This window comes from Mizuhopecten yessoensis, unplaced genomic scaffold (assembly GCF_002113885.1).
Source record: "Mizuhopecten yessoensis strain PY_sf001 unplaced genomic scaffold, ASM211388v2 scaffold7507, whole genome shotgun sequence".
Taxonomy (NCBI): Eukaryota; Metazoa; Mollusca; class Bivalvia; order Pectinida; family Pectinidae; genus Mizuhopecten; species Mizuhopecten yessoensis.
In genome coordinates this window covers 572,038-593,576 of record NW_018407082.1, presented here as the reverse complement: position 1 = coordinate 593,576, position 21,539 = coordinate 572,038, and the positions used below count along the sequence as shown (strand labels likewise).

General features: G+C 34.8%; 1 protein-coding gene across 2 annotated transcripts; it reads left to right on the top strand.

Moving 5' to 3' along the window:
- The first annotated feature begins 113 nt into the window (after positions 1 to 113).
- Positions 114 to 20,862, top strand: LOC110453788 (ankyrin repeat domain-containing protein 42-like). 2 transcript variants are annotated; one of them, XM_021502940.1, is made up of 13 exons: positions 114 to 178; positions 2,894 to 3,051; positions 3,355 to 3,462; positions 3,999 to 4,118; positions 4,814 to 4,949; positions 5,693 to 5,893; positions 6,413 to 6,538; positions 7,563 to 7,712; positions 8,501 to 8,611; positions 9,911 to 10,037; positions 10,887 to 11,022; positions 14,076 to 14,132; positions 17,591 to 20,862. In XM_021502940.1, exons 1-13 carry the CDS (start codon positions 172 to 174, stop codon positions 17,732 to 17,734), a joined length of 1,581 nt encoding a protein of 526 aa, XP_021358615.1. In that variant the 5' UTR covers positions 114 to 171; the 3' UTR covers positions 17,735 to 20,862. The 2 variants fall into 2 exon arrangements, with proteins under 2 accessions (XP_021358615.1, XP_021358616.1); XM_021502941.1 differs by lacking the exon at positions 14,076 to 14,132.
- Positions 20,863 to 21,539: the final 677 nt, after the last annotated feature.

The window sequence follows — 21,539 nt, the reverse complement described above, 5'->3', positions numbered from 1 at the left end:
TATTTTAATGGAATTGCTCATAGATATCTGTTTTAACGTTTCGATTTTATTTTATTTCAATATCATAAATAGTTAATAGTTTATTTTAAGCCAATGCTTTTCTTCTTTGAAGAGTTGGTGCGGTCCTACATATTAGTGTAAACAAATTTAGCAGCAGTGTTGGCAACCAAGATGCCAGGTAAGAAAACAGTAATTTGTTCAAAATGTTAATTCAATCACTTATTATCTTGTTGCTTTAGCACCTGGAAACAAAAGGATTGTCGTATTATAGATATACATTACGATATTTCATTCTCAAAATCCCGCAGAACATTTCGTTTGCGTAGGTTGTTGAACCGTTGAACACATACCGACGAGGAAATATCTGTGTTCTTACGTCGTGTTAAAATGCTTTGCCTGCTAACTAGATCTAGTTCATCAGTTGATATGATCATTTCGATACATATAGCGAGGCTAGATACTTCACGTTACCTATGTAAAAAAGCGAACAGATAAACCTGCTTACATTAAAACTCAGTATAGTCTGAAGAGAAGATTTGTGCAATTAAATGACTTTAAATCTTTCTTTTCATGTTAATATTATTCATATAATTTAATGTAGATAGTAAATTTAAATAGCTATACGCATAAATATTACGATGATATAGTTAGACAGCATGTTATCAAATCATTCATCAAATTATAGCTTTAACTATTGATAGGGGAAATAACTCTTGTTACAAGCAGTATGTTAAATAAGGTTCCGGGTTGTTTCGCCCCAAATCCCGTTCGCCCTAGGTTGTTTCGCCCAAAAACAATTTTTTTAGGGCGAAACATTGTTTGGTATTTTCTTTTCATTTTTATTTGTTTCAAGTCACAAATTAAATCTTCTTAGTCTTTCATTTCATTAAAATCAGTTTTATTTAAAAAAAAAAATGTGTTTGTGTTGTTTTAAGTACATTGTAAAGCAAAAAACGGATTACGTTATTTTCTTAACGCCGACACACATTATAACATATATTGAATTTAATTTTAGAAATAAGTAAGAATAGTGAAATGAAACAAAAATGGTGGGGTATACAACAATATTATTTTCCATGTTAACACATTTAAATTAGTTTAGTGTACGGCTGTACGCGTACTCATCGCCGTGTGACGATGTTTTCTTTACTTGATTTCTGCACACGTCTGTGTTGTTTTTTGCTAATTGGAGATTATGTCCATTTTGAGAAGTTTTGATAGTACCACGGAATTAGATTTAAGTCTGTGATAGTACCGACCAATAAAAATTAATATGCATATTTGAGTAGATAATTTTGAGTAGGTAACTTGTCATAAATAGAGCATTTCTCAATAGTGTGTTATAATTCACCATTAGTAATGTTGAGTTATAACACAGTACTGAGAAATGCTCTATTTATAACAAGTTACAAAATGCACAAATCATCCATAACGTAATTTACGTTATGGATGATTTGTGCATTTTGTGCGACTCCGTGGTTAGACGCAGACAGCAACATTTATTTCATAATTCAAATGTACACATCTGCTTAACAATCAAAATAGGTATCTATGTACTTGGGGAATTATTTACATTTCGTATACGTCTCTAGAGAAAGTTTTTTTTTTTCATCCTTATACGCAATTAATATACGTATGTAGTTTCAGTCTATATACGCAATTTGTAACTAATCTATGTCCATTTCGTATACGTATCTATGTACTTAGAGAAATTAATTTAGTTTCATTATATGTCCATATCTTATCTATATATTATAAGTATTGTACTTAGAGAAATTAATTTAGTTTCATTATATCATAATATCCATATCTTATCTATATATTATAGATATATATAATTAAAGTATTAATTTCTTTTCATTCTTATACGCAATTTGTACCTAATCTATGTCCATTTCGTATACGTATCTATGTACTAAGAGAAATTTGTTTTATATAAAATGGCTGACGTGACAGGGTGCTTTTTAATTGTTTATATCATGTTTTAAATATTTTTAACGTTAAAATATATACAGGTGCATTTTATAAAGAACAACATTACTTAATTAAGGTAAAGAAATGAAAACGATAATATACAGTATATTCCGGATATTAGTATGTCCGTTGTAGGATTCGGTGATGAATATACAGGTTCGTTCTTCACCTTCCGGCACGTAATTATATCTTGATTCAAGAGAAAGATAAGTTTTTTAACTTTTAACATGATATTTATGACTTAAAGAAAAAATATTTTTTTAGGGCGAAACAACCTGGGGCGAACGGGATTTGGGGCGAAACAACCCTTAGGGCGAACGGGATTTGGGGCGAAACAACCCGTTACGGTTAAATACTGACGTAATTAATGCTGTTGAACATTTGAGAGATTCGATATAAATTTGTTAATGTTCAATAAATATATATTATGTGAAATTTATTGCATAAAAAATGACCACATTGAAATACATGTATACTGTGAACATTGTAGTATATCTGAGGGTGGATCTAACCGTTACAGCGTACAATTATATATGTTCAGAGTAGATAAGTTTTCATTAACACCGGTTCAAGTTCACCTTTTGTAGACATGTTAACATTCGGATTTAAATAGCCGTTGCATGGGTGTATAGAATTTCCAGATGCTTTTAGTGTTTAGCAATTTATATATTTTACTTTCCCTGGTAACTTAACTTGACCTGCCTTGAACTATACTAATGACTGATCAAAGTAAGCTTATATACGACACAATTTTGCAGCTAAGCTATAACTAGAACCCTTTCCCTTCTACAAAGAAAAATACCTGATTCTGTTGAGATTGAATTTTAATGATTCTTCTTTCAAAATTATTACTGTTATATCCTGTGAATTCAAATTTAACCTCAATTTTATCTGGCATATTAATCTTTTATTCCTTAAGGCACACAAAAAGGTTATGCGACCATACATGAGGCAGTCAAACATGGCAACGTCATGGAGATGGAGACAATGGTCAAGAATGGGGCCAGTATAAATGAAGTAGAAGAGAAGGACAAATTCACTCCTCTTCATGCTGCCTGTAACAGCGGCGCTCTGGAGGTGAGCAATCATCTTCTTTCCCTAAATGAAGTCAACTTATGAGTACTTTGTATTATGGCTTTTACTTTCAATTATAGATCTAAAAAAAATAATTTCCATGCAGCCATGCAAGATAACTGAAACAGCATGGCTGTATAGGTCAAGACAAAGTTTACCTGTCTCCAGCTCTCAAAATCCTAGAGATGTCCTTGCTATAGTAACCGATTAATTTTTCTATTGGTTTTAAAGTAAAAATTTTTATGGAACAGTTGAGTGCCATAGTGTTGACCTGTTTGTTATGAAACTGAGTTATCTCCCTTCTAGTGTCTACACTGGCTGTTGTGGCACGGTGCAGATGCCACTGTAGTGACACCCAAGGGCTGGAGTCCGGCACACATAGCTTCAATACGGGGACAGGATGCTTGTATGCAGGTAAAATAGTTTTGAAATTTGATTCTGTTTTAGTATTCTGCTAGGCAATTATTATGAGGTGCAGCACCTGAATTTGAAGAAGAACAAATCTCAAAACCTGTTACGACTTACGTGCAGTGTTATATAAGCTGCATGCGCAAAAAACATGTACCTGGACATTTATATCTTTTGACCAGCTGGCTATGCTTTAATTCTGGGGCAAACACATGACATTGAGAAAATACCAAATAGATGAAATAAATTACATTGTAGTTCCTAAAACTTTTTGTTTAAACAAATTATGGTTAAGATATATATAGCCTGCTGTACAATTACCACTTAAAGGATATTATATAGCTTTGTTGTACTATCACTTTTTTTTTTTTTAGCTGTGCTCTAATGAGTTGTTTTGGCTAATTTTAGACAAACACGACCATTTAATGTCTTTAATGATCAATACAAACTTTTGGCTACATGCTTATCCTAACTTTAAGTATTGATGAGTGATATCTTAATGACAAAACTAATTGAAGTTTCTACAACTGTGTGTTTTCCAGGCCCTCGTAAACAATGGTGTGAGCATGTCAACAAAGGATGCGCGAGGCAGTACACCAGCCCACCTGAGTGCCGCACACGGAAATTCTTTCACCCTCAACACCATTCTCAGATCGGGAGTGGTGAGTACACAAATCCCCAGATAGGGGGTGGTTAATACAGTATTATGTCTGTATAACATTGTGAGACAGGTTCCAACTGGAAAGAGACAGAATCTGGGCCAGTTCTGCCTGGGAACTTGAAATTACAGATATCATTTACATGACCCGATGGGGATGGAATTCTTTAAAAATACTGTTTAAATGCAGAGATGTCAATTTTCATTTCCACATGTGAAGACAAAACCATACAGAAAGATTTCATTTTTTTGTAGAGGAGGAAATTATCAAACTTTAGATCAGTAGGAGCAGGCATACTTCAATCTCTGGATTATTAAAAAAAAAGATATATTGCATCAGAAAGTTGAATGTCCCTGAAATATTTCTTCAGCTTAATGCTTACAAAGAAGCCCTCTTGTCTAATTAGCCATCTTAAGCTCCAGATTGAATGACAGAACTTTGAAATGGCTTGACTACTAGCAATACAAAAAACTTTTCCCTTGAACCTCTTTTTCGTGGATGAATTAAAGAGTGTTGACTATATCAACTTTGCTACATTCATGATAAAGCACAAAATTTAGTACACAGCAAAAATTATTGTCAAGGATTATGTTGCTAAAGATTGAGTGTGATACATTAACTTGTGTTTACTCTGGTGTATTATGCTGCAATAAGTTTGGTCCTTTTAAATTAACAACAGTAAATTTTTGTTTCTTCAGGACGTGGGGGCCACAGATAAAAATGGCTGGACACCCATACACTCTGCATGTTACCATGGACGGTTAGGGTGTCTCCAATTACTTTGTAAATGGGGAGGTACTCCAGAGGACACCGACGACACGGGCAACACGCCAGGTACAATATACACTAAAGCTTACCTTAATCTTACGTAGAAGATCCTAGGATAAAAGTGTAGAACATGGACCAGTTTTCAAAATATTAAATACTGATTACTTTTATAAATATTAATGATAATTTAGTAACAATGAACAATATCTGAAGTGTGGTTTGTTGTTGTGCTTGTTGACAGAAATTTATAGTGAATTTCACTACATATTGCCTTTCCTGAAATATATTTGTACTTCCAACATGATTCATTTGCAAAGCATGTAATTATGTTATGATTGGATACATTTTGTATTCTAATCTGTGACAGAACCTGCGATTAAAACATGAAATATGATTTAAACTCTCAACCTATCTGGAGTTCAAACCAAAGTTCATGGTGCAAACATCAGTATGGACATAAAACAATGTACTGTTCCCTTAATATGTATATTTGTAGTACCAGTCACCAACATACCATATCTACATTGTAATTCTTTATTGTAACCATAGTTTGAAAATCTATCACAAGTGCCCCTATGCCATTCCCTCCCTCTCCTCTCCCTCAACAATTCATATAATGATTTAGGTTTTTTTCCAGAAAAGTCCTAAATCTGTGAAAAAAATAGTGTTAAAGTTTTGAATAACATATTTTTTAAGTGACAGCACAAATTCAGAAAACAACTATAACTTTTTGTATACTGTATTAAAATATCTGCAGGATTTAAAACTTGACAAGTCTTTCATTATTTATACATGATCTTTAATAACAGCCCATTTAGCAGCATCAGAGGGTCATCTGCCCTGCCTTAAGTACCTAGTCAGTTCAGGGGTGAGCCCCATGCACGTCCTTGGGGCAAGAAATGACCAAGGTGAGACGCCCAAGGACCTTGCCCAACAGTTCTACAAAGATTACATAGTGGAGTACATCAATGGTATCGAGTGGGAGAGAGACCACCCTGATGAGGCAGAAAGTAAGTATATCTCTCCTGATGTCTTTTGTCAGGAATGTAATATAAAGTTAAGTGTGTTATTAAGAAGAACACTATTTTTGAACACAACAAAACATTTTCGGTATAAATATCAAGTATAAATACATGTACAAGTGATGTTTTAGATATTATATATCAGTCTCTACCAACTGAGATTGAGTGGTTTCAGCAGTTAAGAGACACTGGTCATTTTCACTCTTTCCTTGACAAAGAAAACAGATGTTTTCCAAAGCTCACAACATGAGTTTTTAATTACTGTTTGTGTTCAAAACAAACTTAGCATTTAAATTTCAATCAATTCAGGTCATAACATACAAAAGCTTGGTTAGTGAAATACTTCTTCAACAAGTGTTTGGTCTGAAACGGATACTCATGGTCATTATTGTATGTGCGGCTGATGATAGGTTCATACTCTCCGTACCTGGGAGATGTGTTGTAGAACTTTTACAGTATGGAAGTATTTTGAGGTTGCCCTACAATATTTCTCAACGTTTTTTTCAGACCTCTCGTTCCCTGCCCATGTGGCAGCCTATGGTGGTGAGCTGGACCATCTACGCATGCTTGTGGAGAACGGGGTTGTAAATATAAATGAAAGGGATGACAAGGGGTCTACACCTGCTCACAAAGGTATGACTAAAATAAATCTTTATGTTGACGTTTAATTTGAAGTTTTATGTTTTAAATTCATTATTCAATTTTTTTCTCTGAAAATGTGGTATATAGACCAGTGAATGCTTTTCTAAATATTATTCATTTCTTGAAATTTCTTGAAATTTCTTGAAATTGTGACTATTGGCAATTTTTACATGTTTACACAATTTCCAAATAACCAAATGTTGTGTTTATTGTGTCTTAAATACTTTACTGTGATATTGAAGTTTTCAACTACTGAGAGAAATAAGGTCGCCAAACACCCATGGATTTTGAGAACAACACTAGCTGCATGGCTATGAACTTTGCCTATCAATCAGAAATATTTCCACTTCATGTATTTGCTAAGTTGGAATCTTAACAAGTTTTATTTTCATAATTTCCATCATTGCAAAGGGACCGTTCTTTTAAAAAAATAATGGAAGTAAATGCAACTCTATGATTTTTCACATATACATTTTTTGTTTGGTGAAATTAAAAAAAAATAGGTCCTGAGATCATGAAACAGTCTTAGACTTCAGTTTTTGCTTAGACAATAAAGAACGACTTCACGTTTCATGATGCTATTTGTGATTGGTAAAATAAAAAATTAAGACAAATTTAGACTTGCGGTCATTTTATGATCTTCATACCTGATCTATGTTAACTTAACACAGACCTAGTAAATGCAGTAAAGTAGCACCATCTGTGGTTGGCAACCGTCTGTCGCGATCACTTTTAGGGCTTCTCGTCCATTGTTACAACATAATTCAACTGTAGTTAAAACATTGTATAATTAAATTGTGAAATGAACTTCCTAGTTTTCTTGCATGAGTAATTTTTATGTACTTTTCATTAGTTGTTAAAATGCGGGAAATGTTCAAAAATTTATTTTGAAGTTTTGAAAAGCAATGCTTGAGAAAACCATAACTTAAATATATGCTGACTTATTTTCTAATGTGACTTTCTATTTTTGTTATTGATTTGATATGCAGTATAGCAATTGTCCTTCCTATTCCAGCTGCTGGTAACGGCCACATCCACATCCTACAGTGGCTGATAGAGATGGGAGCCAGCATGACCATTACAAACCAGGCGGGGGAGACACCCAGGGATGTGGCGAGACGATTCTCGCAGCTTGCTTGTGTTAAATTACTGGGAGGAGATCCAGGTAAGGAGATGGGAGGAAAGGGAAATGGACACAAACAAAAGTGTGGGGGAGGGAAAGGGAGAATTTGAGTAAAGGAAGGGGAAGGAAAGGAGGGATATGAGAAAAGGGAAGGAGAAAAGAAAGATATGGGGTCGGGAAGGAGAAGGGAAAGAAAGGTATATGGAGAGGTGGGGATGGTATGATATGGGCATGCATGGGAGGGGAACAATGGAAGAACAATGGGATAGGATGGCAAGACATGGAGTATGGTCAGGAACGAAGAAATGAGAAAGGGAAGGAGAAGGGAAGAAAAAGATATGGGGAGGGGAGGAAAACGGATGGGAGAACATGGAAAGGAGAATAAACTACAATATATAAGGAAAATGGCCGGGTTGAGAAGGGAAGAGATGGTAAATGGAAGGTATAGGGATGGAAGGTATAGAAAGAGAAGGGACGGAAAGATATAGGGATGGAAGGGAAAGTGAAGCAATGAGGGAAGGACTGTTATGGGGAAAATAAGTAGGTTAGAGAGGAAGGGAAAGGAAATGAAAAAATGATGGGAGGAAGATGAACAGATGTAGATAGGGAAAGTAAAGAGAGGGAGAAGGGAAGGGTTTGGAGGTAGGAGAGGTATTCTTAGCGGATGAATATTGAAAAGAAGGATACACTGACAAAGAAAAAGGAGATGTAGTCAGGGACAGTTTTGAAAGTCTAGTAGTTTATCTGTATGAAAATGAACTTGAATGCTGGAAAGAAAAGCAAACCAATATGTATCCAAATGATAGAGTGACATTTTTTTTTATGAACAGAGGAAGAAACTACGATAGTTGTTGGAGAAGATGAGGACGATGAACTTGACGGTGGCAACACAGAGGGGCGTTCAGTCCTACTTACCGATAAACAACGCAAAGAATCTCGAGGTAAGTGATGAAATCTGTAAGATGCTGATTCTTTTAAAGACAGGCTTACTTACTATTACATAATGGCTTTGAGGTAGGACAAATTCTCAGAACACTTGTTTTTCTTTGTGTTTGAAGTGGACCAATTTTACAAAAACATATTCATAAGAACTCATTTCAAAAAAGGACAAATATGGTAAGATATGTTGACATTATGATTTCTACAAAGCTGCTCAATAAACAATGATGCAAACAAATTCAAAGGATTTTTTTTACAGCTGAGAGTATGGACAATATTATCCATCACTCAAAAACAAAGGAAAAATAAAGGTTTTCAATAGGAAAAATGTTACTTTAATAAGATTAAAATCTCGGAAGTGTTAAAATATGTTGAAATTTCTTATTTCAAGTTAACTTAGATTATTTCTTAATATGAACTATATTGCATCTAAATAGTTACACATGTGATAGGCATTGTATTGATCAAGTAGTTTTAATAGAAATATTGGCTATGTAACTTGGACTCAATATTATTGAAAATGAAATAAAAAATAATGTTATTTCAAGAAAATGATTGTCCTTTTTTTTTATTTCAGTAGCCTCCCTTTTCTGAGGCTCAATTTGAGTTTTTTTATTGTTTTATTTCAAAATGACATCATTAGATAGAAATAAACTATCCAATGTCTCTCATTTGACATGCTGTAAATATGCTTCACTGTGAATTTTCACCTTTCTGTTCAATGATCTTGCTGTGAATATGACATTTCTGAAAACTTTACCATTATAGCTAACGTGAACTCTCAGTCGCCTGGACTTTTAAGTAAACTTGACCTTTCAGTAAATATGACCTCTCAGTCGCCTGGACTTTTAAGTAAACTTGACCTTTCAGTAAACATGACCTCTCAGTCACCTGGACTTTTAAGTAAACTTGACTTTTCAGTAAACATGACGTCTCAGTCGCCTGGACTTTTAAGTAAACTTGACCTTTCAGTAAACATGACCTCTCAGTCGCCTGGACTTTTAAGTAAACTTGACCTTTCAGTAACAATGACCTCTCAGTCACCTGGACTTTTAAGTAAACTTGACTTTTCAGTAAACATGACGTCTCAGTCTCCTGGACTTTTAAGTAAACTTGACCTTTCAGTAAATATGACCTCTCAGTCGCCTGGACTTTTAAGTAAACTTGACCTTTCAGTAAACTTCAATAAACCCGATTTGTTTGTAGACATGATATTTTATGTAAATTTTCTCTTGCTGTACATTTGATATTGCTGTACTTATTATCTTGCCGTAAACTTGACCTTTGCATGACCTTGACAGGGCGAGCTAGGCAGAAGTATGAGGAGCTAGAACGATTACTTGAAGTCGCCCAAAAGAACTCCACACAGCTAGGTGGTCATCTGATAGAAGACCGCAAACGCATGCAGGAAATCAGGGATAAGGACAAGTAAGTGTCCTTGAACTTTTACATTAGAAGGTAACCTTATTATACAGGAAATGAGGGATAAGGACAAATAGGTGTCCTTGAACTTTTTCATTAGAAGGTAACCTTGTAATACAGGTAATAAAGGATAAGGACAAATAAGTGACCTTGAACTGTTACATGAGAAGGTAACCTTGTAATACAGGTAATAAGGGATAAGGACAAATAAGTGACCTTGAACAGTTACATTAGAAGGTAACCTTGTAATACAGGAAATGAGGGATAAGGTCAAATAAGTGTCCTTGAACTTTTACAATAGAAGGTAATCTTGTAATACAGGAAATGAGGGATAAGGACAAGTAAGTGTCCTTGAACTTTTACATTAGAAGGTAACCTTATTATACAGGAAATGAGGGATAAGGACAAATAGGTGTCCTTGAACTTTTTCATTAGAAGGTAACCTTGTAATACAGGAAGTCAGGGATAAGGACAACTAAGTGTCCTTCAGAACTTTTACATTAGAAGGTAACCTTGTAATACAAAATATGTAGGTAGCTTAAAAAGTAATAGTGTGACATGCTGCCAGACTTTCGTGCAGTGAAAATGTACCTTAGTTTATAACTGTTATAAATGATTACAGTACAAGTCACACCTTGTTTCACTGTTGTAATTTGTCTAGCAGAACTTTGGCATTGGAATGAAGTTTGTTTTCTTGATGGGAGATTTTTGTTTTGTTTTTGTTTATATATAAATGGTCAGGCGACCTTAAAAAACAACAGCAAGGTGGCAAGTAAACCAAGTAACATTACACTATTAGGTTTATTGTATATTACACACAAACCATTGACAGACGATTTATTCCTATTACATCAGGACAATCAGTGAACTGGAGGCCCAGCTGGATTACGAGAGACTGAGGAGAGAGAAACTAGAGGCACAACTTGACCAATACCGAAGGGAAATAGCCGACCTGAAGTATCAACTTCAGAGCCGTGACTACAACTCAGGGGTAAGTCAATATATACTGTTCTGGTTAATAACAGATATTTACTTGTAATTGAGGAGGAAATAAGTTTCTGCAACAAATTTTTGTTCTATGGTAGCATTGGAAATATGCAATACAGTTCAATCTGCTCCGAGTAAACCCCAGTTAAGCAATCATTGTTCTTAACAACCATTGTATCCTAGCTCTCCAAAAAGGAATTTATTGTACATTAATATCATGTTAATAGGAGCCTTTCCTGGGATATATGCTTGATAGAGTCTCTTGATTATTTCAAAATATTCTTTTGGAGGAAATAAAAATACAAGATGAAAAGAAAAATGTAAAATATCTTTTGTTTTGAAATAAATAAAATTAAGATTAAGTACAGAATGTTTCTCTTTCTTGTTTAAATCAATGTATATTCTGTAATTTTCACTTTCATTTCTACTGGTATATTAAATAAAGGTACACATATGATTTAAAAATACTAAAAAGTTTCGGGTAAAATCAAAACCACTTATCAGAAAAATATTTATATGATATAAATATATTCATGTTCGTAGCATTGGCCAAACGTTCTTCAGCTTTCATGAGTTTCAAACTTTTCTCTTGTAAATGAAATCTAAAAAAAATCTTTCTATTAAAAATGATTTTGTGTGTTGATAAGACTTACAATTGAAGTTTATTCACTGTCTCCTCCCATGGAGATACATCCTGTGGTTACCATAACAGGCACTTCCTGTGGTTACCTTTACAGGGACTTCCTGTGGTTACCATAACAGGCACTTCCTGTGGTTACCTTTACAGGGACTTCCTGTGGTTACCATAACAGGCACTTCCTGTGGTTACCTTTACAGGGACTTCCTGTGGTTACCATAACAGGCACTTCCTGTGGTTACCTTTACAGGGACTTCCTGTGGTTACCATAACAGGCACTTCCTGTGGTTACCTTTACAGGGACTTCCTGTGGTTACCATAACAGGCACTTCCTGTGGTTACCTTTACAGGGACTTCCTGTGGTTACCATAACAGGCACTTCCTGTGGTTACCTTTACAGGGACTTCCTGTGGTTACCATAACAGGCACTTTCTGTGGTTACCTTTACAGGGACTTCCTGTGGTTGCCATAACAGGCACTTCCTGTGGTAACCATAACAGGCACTTCCTGTGATAACCATTACAGGGACTTCCTGTGATAACCATTACAGGGACTTCCTGTGGTTACCATTACAGGTACTTCCTGTGGTTACCATTACAGGTTCTTCCTGTGCTTACCATTACAGGGACTTCCTGTGGTAACCATTACAGGTAATTCTTGTGGTTACCATTACAGGGACTTCATGTGGTTAGCATTACAGGTAATTCCTGTGGTTACCGTTACAGGTTATCCCTGTGGTTACCGTTACAGGTTATCCCTGTGGTTAGCGTTACAGGGTATCCCTGTGGTTACCGTTACAGGTTATCCCTGTGGTTACCATTACAGGTTATCCCTGTGGTTACCGTTACAGGTTATACCTGTGGTTACCGTTACAGGTTATCCCTGTGGTTACCATTACAGGTTATCCCTGTGGTTACCGTTACAGGTTATCCCTGTGGTTACTGTTACAGGTTATCCCTGTGGTTACCGTTACAGGTTATTCCTGTGGTTACTGTTACAGGTTATCCCTGTGGTTACCGTTACAGGTTATCCCTGTGGTTAACGTTACAGGTTATCCCTGTGGTTACCGTTACAGGTTATCCCTGTGGTTAACGTTACAGGTTATCCCTGTGGTTACCGTTACAGGTTACCGTTACAGGTTATCCCTGTGTTTACCATTACAGGTAATTCCTGTGTTTACCATTACAGGTAATTCCTGTCGTTACCGTTACAGGTTATCCCTGTGGTTACCGTTTCAGGTTATCCCTGTGGTTACCGTTACAGGTTACCGTTACAGGTTATCCCTGTGTTTACCATTACAGGTAATTCCTGTGGTTACCGTTACAGGTTACCGTTACAGGTTATCCCTGTGGTAACCGTTACAGGTTATCCCTGTGGTTACCGTTACAGGTTACCATTACAGGTAATTCCTGTGTTTACCGTTACAGGTAATTTATGTGGTTACCGTTACAGGTAATTCCTGTCGTTACCATTACAGGGACTCCCTGTGCCCACATTTATTTTGATACTATAATTTCTATTAAACTTCAATTTGTCTGCAGAGCATGAAATGTTTTTTTTAGGTATGCCTCAGGTGTTAATTTCTGTTATAGGAATTTATGGAGGAAGTGTTACAGTGTGATATGATATACCCATGTGAACTAGTCCCTGTTGTAAGACCTGTTTGTGTAAATACAGTGGCTTAGGGTTCACTTACTTTTGTAGAAGAGTTCCTCATTATTATCAATAGTCCTTTTTCCTACTTTGATTCGTTTACCTTGTAGCAGGAGATATCTATATAGGGACATTATCTTATTATTGTACTGCTCCAGTCAATATATTATATCACACAGATAGTTTTACCAAACTTCCTGGAGCCTAAACTCATGTAACCGTCTGATAAACATGATTAATGACATGATGGCCTCCCTAATTTGTTTTTGGATATAAACAAAGGAGTATGTAAATGGCATTGATGACCAGACCCCATTCTAATTTGATAGTTATGGATTGCCCCTAAAGGGGATATTTGCACACATTAATGTGTTTCGTTTTGTATTCATTGAATACCAGATCTGGATTTCACAAACTTAAGTGAAGATTTTTCCTTATCTTAGGCAGTCCTCTCCCTATTTAAAGATTTAAGTGAATGAAAAAAATAGAAAGTTAAAATTATTTCATGAAAACAAAGTTAACCACATTGACATACTTGCAAAAAGTACCTGGTGAAGATTGTGTAATTTTGAAAATGTTTCCTGGTTATGATAAGTTTATCTGATAAATATTGATAAAATGTTTCAAATTCAATATGTGATGGATGTTTTCAAATTGAAATGTTTTATTGTTTTATTGAAATATTTTATAGTCATTTGTAGGATTCAATAGTTTTGAAAAACAAATATCAAACATATCAAACATTTTGCTTTTCAAATTAATTAAAGGACAATGCGAATGTGGCCACCAACATACATAACTCGAAGACATATTTAGAACAGGAGGTGAGAGGTCAAACTTAAAAAGTTCTTCTTTAGACTTATGAGGAATAGAGTCATTTCTCGTCTCTTCCTCCACACAAAGCACTTCCTCTTACTGGTGTATATCGAGTGTATCTAGAAAACTACCTTCCTGTCACCTAACAGTTTGAAATCTTCAGAATCTGTACTAAAACTGTGATAGTTGCACACTTTTCATTGTATTAATAACAATAGAACTTGTTCTTACTTTGGTAACAAACAGTGTCATCTAAAATGTCTCCGTTTACCTACCCATATCACAACCCAAACCTTTAAGAAGAGTTTATTTTAGGGTCTTGAGAAGTTACCCTACATTTTCAAGGTAGAGCAAGTTATTCCAAAAATGATAAAAAGTGCTGTATTATGATAGAATAAATAACAAAGATGAGAAACATTGGAAAAAACTAATTGAGGAAGGCTAAATCTGATTTTCTTTAAAAAAGATTTGAAGTTAACTAACACAGGTAAGATAAATATGACTGACAACAGTCACTATTGTGAAAGAGCAATATATATATTCCAAAACAAATATGTGACTTTTGTGTCACAGAATTCAACAAAATGTGGCCTTGAAAAGTCAGGCAATGATTTACTATAAAAAAACAAAAGCTGCAGAAAAAATTGTCCCTTAACTAACTAGGGTTTTGATTAGTTTACAGCTTTTCCTACATTTCAGCTTAGAACTTTATTTGAAAAGTTTTTCTTTCTCTCCAATACATGCTTTTTTCATTTTTCTTTTCTTATGTTTGTCTTTTTTTTTTCATTTGTCATTCTTGTTATATTTGTTTTATACATTGTGTGCTGATGAAGATCTTATTTCTGCACAATATAAGCATTTTAAGCACCTACTTGTTTTCAGATTTAGAGAAGTTTTAAGGAAGAAGGATGCATTATCTTTACTTCTTCAGCATATATTTTCAAAATATTTTAAACATGGATATATTTTTTCTTCTTTTTCTCTTTTTTTTTCTTTTACAAATTTATATATATCATGTTTCTTTGTTATGTTTAAACTCAGACTTTTTTGGTAAAAATTGCTGTCTCCTTGAGTTATTTTTGTCGATTACTTCAATACCTATTAAACAGAGCACCACAATGTATTTCATAAAACCTTCATCCATGTCTAGTTAAATGTGGTATGATATCAACAGCGAAAATGTATCGAAAACGAGGTATAGACATGCAGAATTATAAACTGTGAATATTTTTCAAATTGGATCTAACTTGAATGTCTGATATTTATTATGAAAAGTTAGTAGTGGTAAATGAGGTATAGATTGTGCCATTCTGTGATATATTTATGGAGTCATTGCCAAACAATTGAATCCATCAGAAAGGTGTTGCATTTCTTGTGTTTAGTTGACCAGATATCTGACGATATCCAAATATCGTATCAGCTTACTGACGTTCAGACATCTGACGATATCCTTATTAGGGCCCCGATATGGGTGCCCTATAGTAATCACTCTGTCTGGCTGTCTGTCTGTCTGTCCACAAATTCTGTTCCTGGCTGATAGCTTTGGTATTTATTGACCGATGTACATGAAACTTGATCAAGATGTTCAGTTCACAAAAATACAGATAGAGGTAAAAAATCAAGGTCAAAGGTCAAGGTCATTAGGTTCAAAGGTCAAGGTCAAATTTTACATCTTTTCACTGATGAACATTTTGTTATGACATGATGAAGCAAAGTTGATCAGAAGTAAACAAGGAGTCAACAGACCAAAGGTCAAGGTCATCAGATTAGGGGTCAAGGTCAAATTTTGTAGCTTTTCACTGGTGAACACTTCGCTATGACATTATGAAGCAAAGTTGTTCGGAATTAAACAAAGAGACACACTGAGGTAAAAAGTCGAGGTCAAAGGTCAAGGTCATCAGATTCAAAGGTCAAGGTCAAATTTGCATCTTTTCACTGATGAACATTTTGTTATGACATGATGAAGCAAAGTTGATCAGAAGTAAACAAGGAGTCAACAGACCAAAGGTCAAGGTCATCAGATTACGGGTCAAGGTCAAATTTTGTACCTTTTCCCTGATGAACATTTTGTTATGACATTATGAAGCAATGTTGTTCAGAACTTAACACAGAGTCAAATGACCTTAGGTCCAGGTTACGGGTCCAAAGGGTCAAGGTCAAGTTTTGTATTTTTCACTGATCAAGAAGCAAAGTTGGTCGGAATTACAGAATAAGTCAACTGACCAAAGTTCAGGATCACTAGGTTAATGGTCAAGGTCATTTGGGTCCAAAGGTCAAAGACAAAGTGGATCTCTGACTTTGACCCTGGATCTTGATGTAGGAGGTATATAAGGTGAAATAAAACAAATCAAAGCTAACAAATGAGTATTGCACCGGTATTTACATTTCTGTTAGCCCAGCAAATATGGAAGTGGAAGGAAACAAGACTCACATCATAGTACATATAAACATGTATATTTTGCTTCCTTGCGATTCTTTTTGAAGTCCAAATGTCAAATGTCAACTATATGGGCAGATTGCTTCTTGATGATTATGGGGGATATATTGCCAGTTTACTGACGTTCAGACATCTGACGATATCCTTAGTTTGGATCAGTTTACTGACGTTCAGACATCTGACGATATCCTTATTTTTGATCAGTTTACTGAAGTTCAGACATCTGACGGTATCCTTATTTTGGATCAGTTTACTGACGTTCAGACATCTGACGATATCTTTATTTTTGATCAGTTTACTGACGTTTAGACATCTGACGGTATCCTTATTTTTGATCAGTTTACTGACGTTCAGACATCTGACGGTATCCTTATTTTTGATTAGTTTACTGACGTTCAGACATCTGACGATATCCTTATTTTTGATGAGTTTACTGAAGTTCAGACATCTGACGGTATCCTTTTTTTGGATCAGTTTACTGACGTTCAGACATCTGACGATATCTTTATTTTTGACCAGTTTACTGACGTTTAGACATCTGACGGTATCCTTATTTTTGATTAGTTTACTGACGTTCAGACATCTGACGATATCCTTATTTTTGATCAGCTTACTGACGTTCAGACATCTGACGGTATCCTTATTTTGGATCACCTTACCGTCGTTCAGACGTCTGACCATATTCTTATTTCGGATCAGCTTTTGACATATTACGAGAGCCTAATTTAGGATAAGCTTTATTGTTGCCAAGCCTCACTATTATGGAAATAACTTACTTAAGCGCATTGCTCAGATAAAATTGATTAATTAAACATACCAATTAAAACATTGGTATTTTACAATATGATTACTTTGTTAAATTAAGATATCACTCTTAAAGTGCTACTTCAACTGTCCTTGTAGTGCTCACAGGCCGTTAACGTATACCGATATATATGCATCAAATAAATGACCTTTATCGTTTCATCCCATTCTTTATGCAGATGTCAAAAAGTACAAATCCATCAACATTATTGGTTTTAATTTCAGTCCAGCGACGCAGAAAGTGAATATATGTCAAGACAAAGGCGTACGAAGAAGGTACCGAAGAGCAAGAAGAGCTATGGTGATGACGGAGTGTTTATAAAGAGGAACATATCTGCTCCCAAACGAAAATCTAAACGAGTGGTGTAACTCACTATAAACAAATGCAACTAGAAACGGACAAATAGACTAATGCAATGAACCACTGTGAAGACGGATATACACTTCCTGTTCAAATGAATATCATAAACTTAAAGATGGATAACCGTCCTGTTCAAACTAATATCATTGTTATGAACATTTTTGTGCATTCTTCATATTAGGGTTAAGTTCAAGGGCCCACTTGTATAAAACATCTCAACTCTTGAGATTTCCTCAAGTCTAAGATTTCCCATAGACAATACATTGTTTGAGATTTTCCCTAACTGAGATGTTTTATACAAGTGGGCCTTGGTTCCTTTTATATGATTAATCGCTACAAATACGAAGAAGAAAAAGCACATGTAAAATAAAATATATCGGTGCAGGAAGCTGAAGGCAATAACATCTGCTGCACGTGATGGCCGAGCCCATTTAGGACTCTTCAGTAATACTAGGGTAGAGATCAGTCTAGAAGTGCATTGAAATCTCAACCGTTACAAAGTCCTTCAGAAATATCCGAAGTAGAGATAATGTGTCAAGGAACATAATTGTATATGCTGTAATAGTTTTGGTACCGTGTAGCAATTTACTGTAAATCTACTGTTGTTTGGGTTTTATAGGTAAATTTCTCTTGGAAACCAGGCGACTGTGGTAAAATGGTTCGTTCTCGCGAATGATTATTTTTTTTACTGTTGTACATCAAACAACTTGTTTATTAGTATTTTTATTTGCTAAACGAACACAATAACAATAATGTAAGTCGTTTTTGTAAATGTATTTGAATCAGGAGGAATAGTCCTTATGTATTTTATTCCTTATTGATTTCTTTCCTAGTGAACGTAAACATTTAAGTGATTTGTATATACTTAGTTCAGCATTGTTTTGTTATGGTACATGTACGTGACAACAACTGATCATGATATATTAGCATTGGTGACGACTCGCCATATCCAAGATCATGTTTAAATGAATGAGAGGCACTCCTTAGTGATAAAGAATCAAATGTATAGAAGGAGGTCCCTTGCTATGTAACACAAATGTGTTAGTGATGTAAAGCAGGAGACGTTTGTAAATGCAAAAATGAAATCTATTGCTAATGAACGGGAAACAAATTCATGCAGTTTATTAATTAATTAATTTACTTAATGGGGAATTAGACCGGATGACGATCCGAATTGTTTAATTTGGTAGACTAATGTTGTTCGTTTATAAATAGACCTAGTTTAAGTGGTTTGGGGATTCCTTACTAATGAACCTTAACAATGATTCCAAGGTAACACACCCCTGGTCTGCACTTCCGTGGTTAACCATAGTGGACAAATTAAGGTTCGATAAAAGTTTGACCACATTGGTGGCTTTATATTAGCATCAATAGGACCATGATTGCCACACACACATATATATATATAAAGGTTGGAAATGCTATAAAAATGTACGAAGATGAAGAGGGAATCATCATCTGTTTCCTAGAAATATCTAATCAACTGAAGTCTTCTCTCAATAGATAAAGAATGAAAACATCCGCTAAAATCACCGGACAGGTCAGTGGCCGTAGGAGAGATGATGCTGTCTTAGAAGCTTTGTGTTTTCGCTATTCCTAATGAGAATATTGTTATCGTAAACATATAGTAGTTACTAATATCAGAGACAAGATGGAGAACTGACATAAACATGATTCACTTTCTCCTGTTTTGAAGCTCATGGGAAGAGTCAGTATTATTCATGATAATTGCTAAGTGAAGCTGGACAGTTAAGCTCAAAACGAGTAATGTCTAACCCTCCTCAGCGTATACTTTGTCATTGCTTTACCTGTATCAGCAGGTTGTTCTATAGATTATAGTTATGATAGTTGGTTACAAATAACAACGTTAGAAAGTGTGTGCAGGAGAAGGAATCTTACATAATGTACATCTGTTATTGATCGTGTGCACTGCAGTATTTCATTTTAAATTTTGTGAAATTTTTATAAGTAATTTTTTTTATCAATTAATAACATTTTGTATTTTCATCAGAAATACATTTTGATGTATTATTTAGTGAGTTCTGTATGATTAGATTCAATTTCTCGTGGCGGTCGATATTTGTATTAGCATTTTCTTTCACTTTTTGTACATCGTTTTAGAATTTATTATTTTCTAGGAATATACAGACTTCTCTACGAATTTTAAATTACAATGTTATGATTGATAACGTCGTGGTACTACATGCAAGGCTGTTCACGGTCATCATTTGCATGTCTTGATCGGTATTGATTACTTTTTATATTATTTTGTTTTGAACTAATGTAAAACGGAATATTTCATTTTATACATGCGGCGTGAATCTGATAAGCAGCGATAGCTGTGCAAGAATCCATTATTGCTTCATATCTCATTTTAACATGCATTCCTAGAATCGTTGTCGTTTTTGAAATTGCTATAAATATATACTACTGCAACCCTGTAATTTCTGTTAGACATTTATCATACATTATGTATAACGAATATAGTTAATCCTGTCAAAATCAATCCCTAACCAATCTGGAAACTTGTGATAACTTTACTGCCAGGGTAAACGTGTATCTAACTGATACGTTTGGTCAATTACCATATAATTGAAACAGAGTCCTGGGCCCAGGGTCATGAAACGATCTTAAGTCTAAATTTGTCTGAAGTTTTGACTTAGGCAATCACAGATAACGTCACGAAAAGTGACATCATACTTGATTGGCAAAGAAAAATCTCAAGTCTAAGATTGTTTTATGATCCCGGGGCCAAAACACATGTTGGGGATTTTACAAAGCTTTTTTGAAGTGCGAAAACGGACCAATTTCTATCTTTCATAGTTATGCTTTCCAACTGACACTCCTAGCTATTTTTAGATCCAGAAGGAAACAAATGAAACAAAACTGTTATAACTTTTTATCATGTTATATTTTCCTTAATTCCCCAATTTTCAGTGCTAAGTTTCCCGATTCCCTGAACCTCGTTAAGGGTTTTATGAGGAAACCCCTATATGAATATTTACAACAAAGACCGTGCCCTTATAATGATTGGTTTGGGCAGGTTCATTTTATAAAGATATATGTACATATATTTGTAAATAGCTTCATCTCAAAATGAAAAAAACGCTTTACATTAAACAAGAATGCAAAAGAGTTTTATGTCGTTTTTCTTTTTTATGAAGACTCAAGCTGATGACACGGTAATTGTACTGTTAATAGTATCTTACACAGTTATATACTATTCATACTATTTTCACGTGATAAATACCGATTTGAAAAGGCTGCTAGGCGGCAGTGGTTACTAGGCGACACACTTAACGAGGTCCATGTTGCACAAAGATAGGTTAGATTTAACCATTGGTTAGGAAAAAGAAGAATAACCAATTTCAGAACATCTTATATTTTTTCACTACTATAGATTTGACGAGACGGATTAAGCTGAGATGTTTTGAGAATACATTTCACATTGAAAGCCTTTGTTATTCAGTGGCACCAATTTGAATATTTTAAATAACCGCTGGTTAAAGTTAACCAAACTTTGAACACCTGGGTCCAGATGTCCATTTTTGTGTCCTGTAAAAAAAGGAATTGCTATATTTTGGTTGTTATGTCGTTTTAGCTCCCTTCTCTACTTTACACAATAAAATACGCAACATTACAGCAAATCCGAGTGATTTGAATCACGCAGCGGCAGTGTTTTAACAGAACAGCAATCGAGACAATGTCAAAACAACGAAATAAACGAACTCTACAAAAACAAACCTTTAAATGTAAATAAAAGATGTGAGGACACTTAACGATACTGGAAATAAATAGGAACAATCCGGCCAT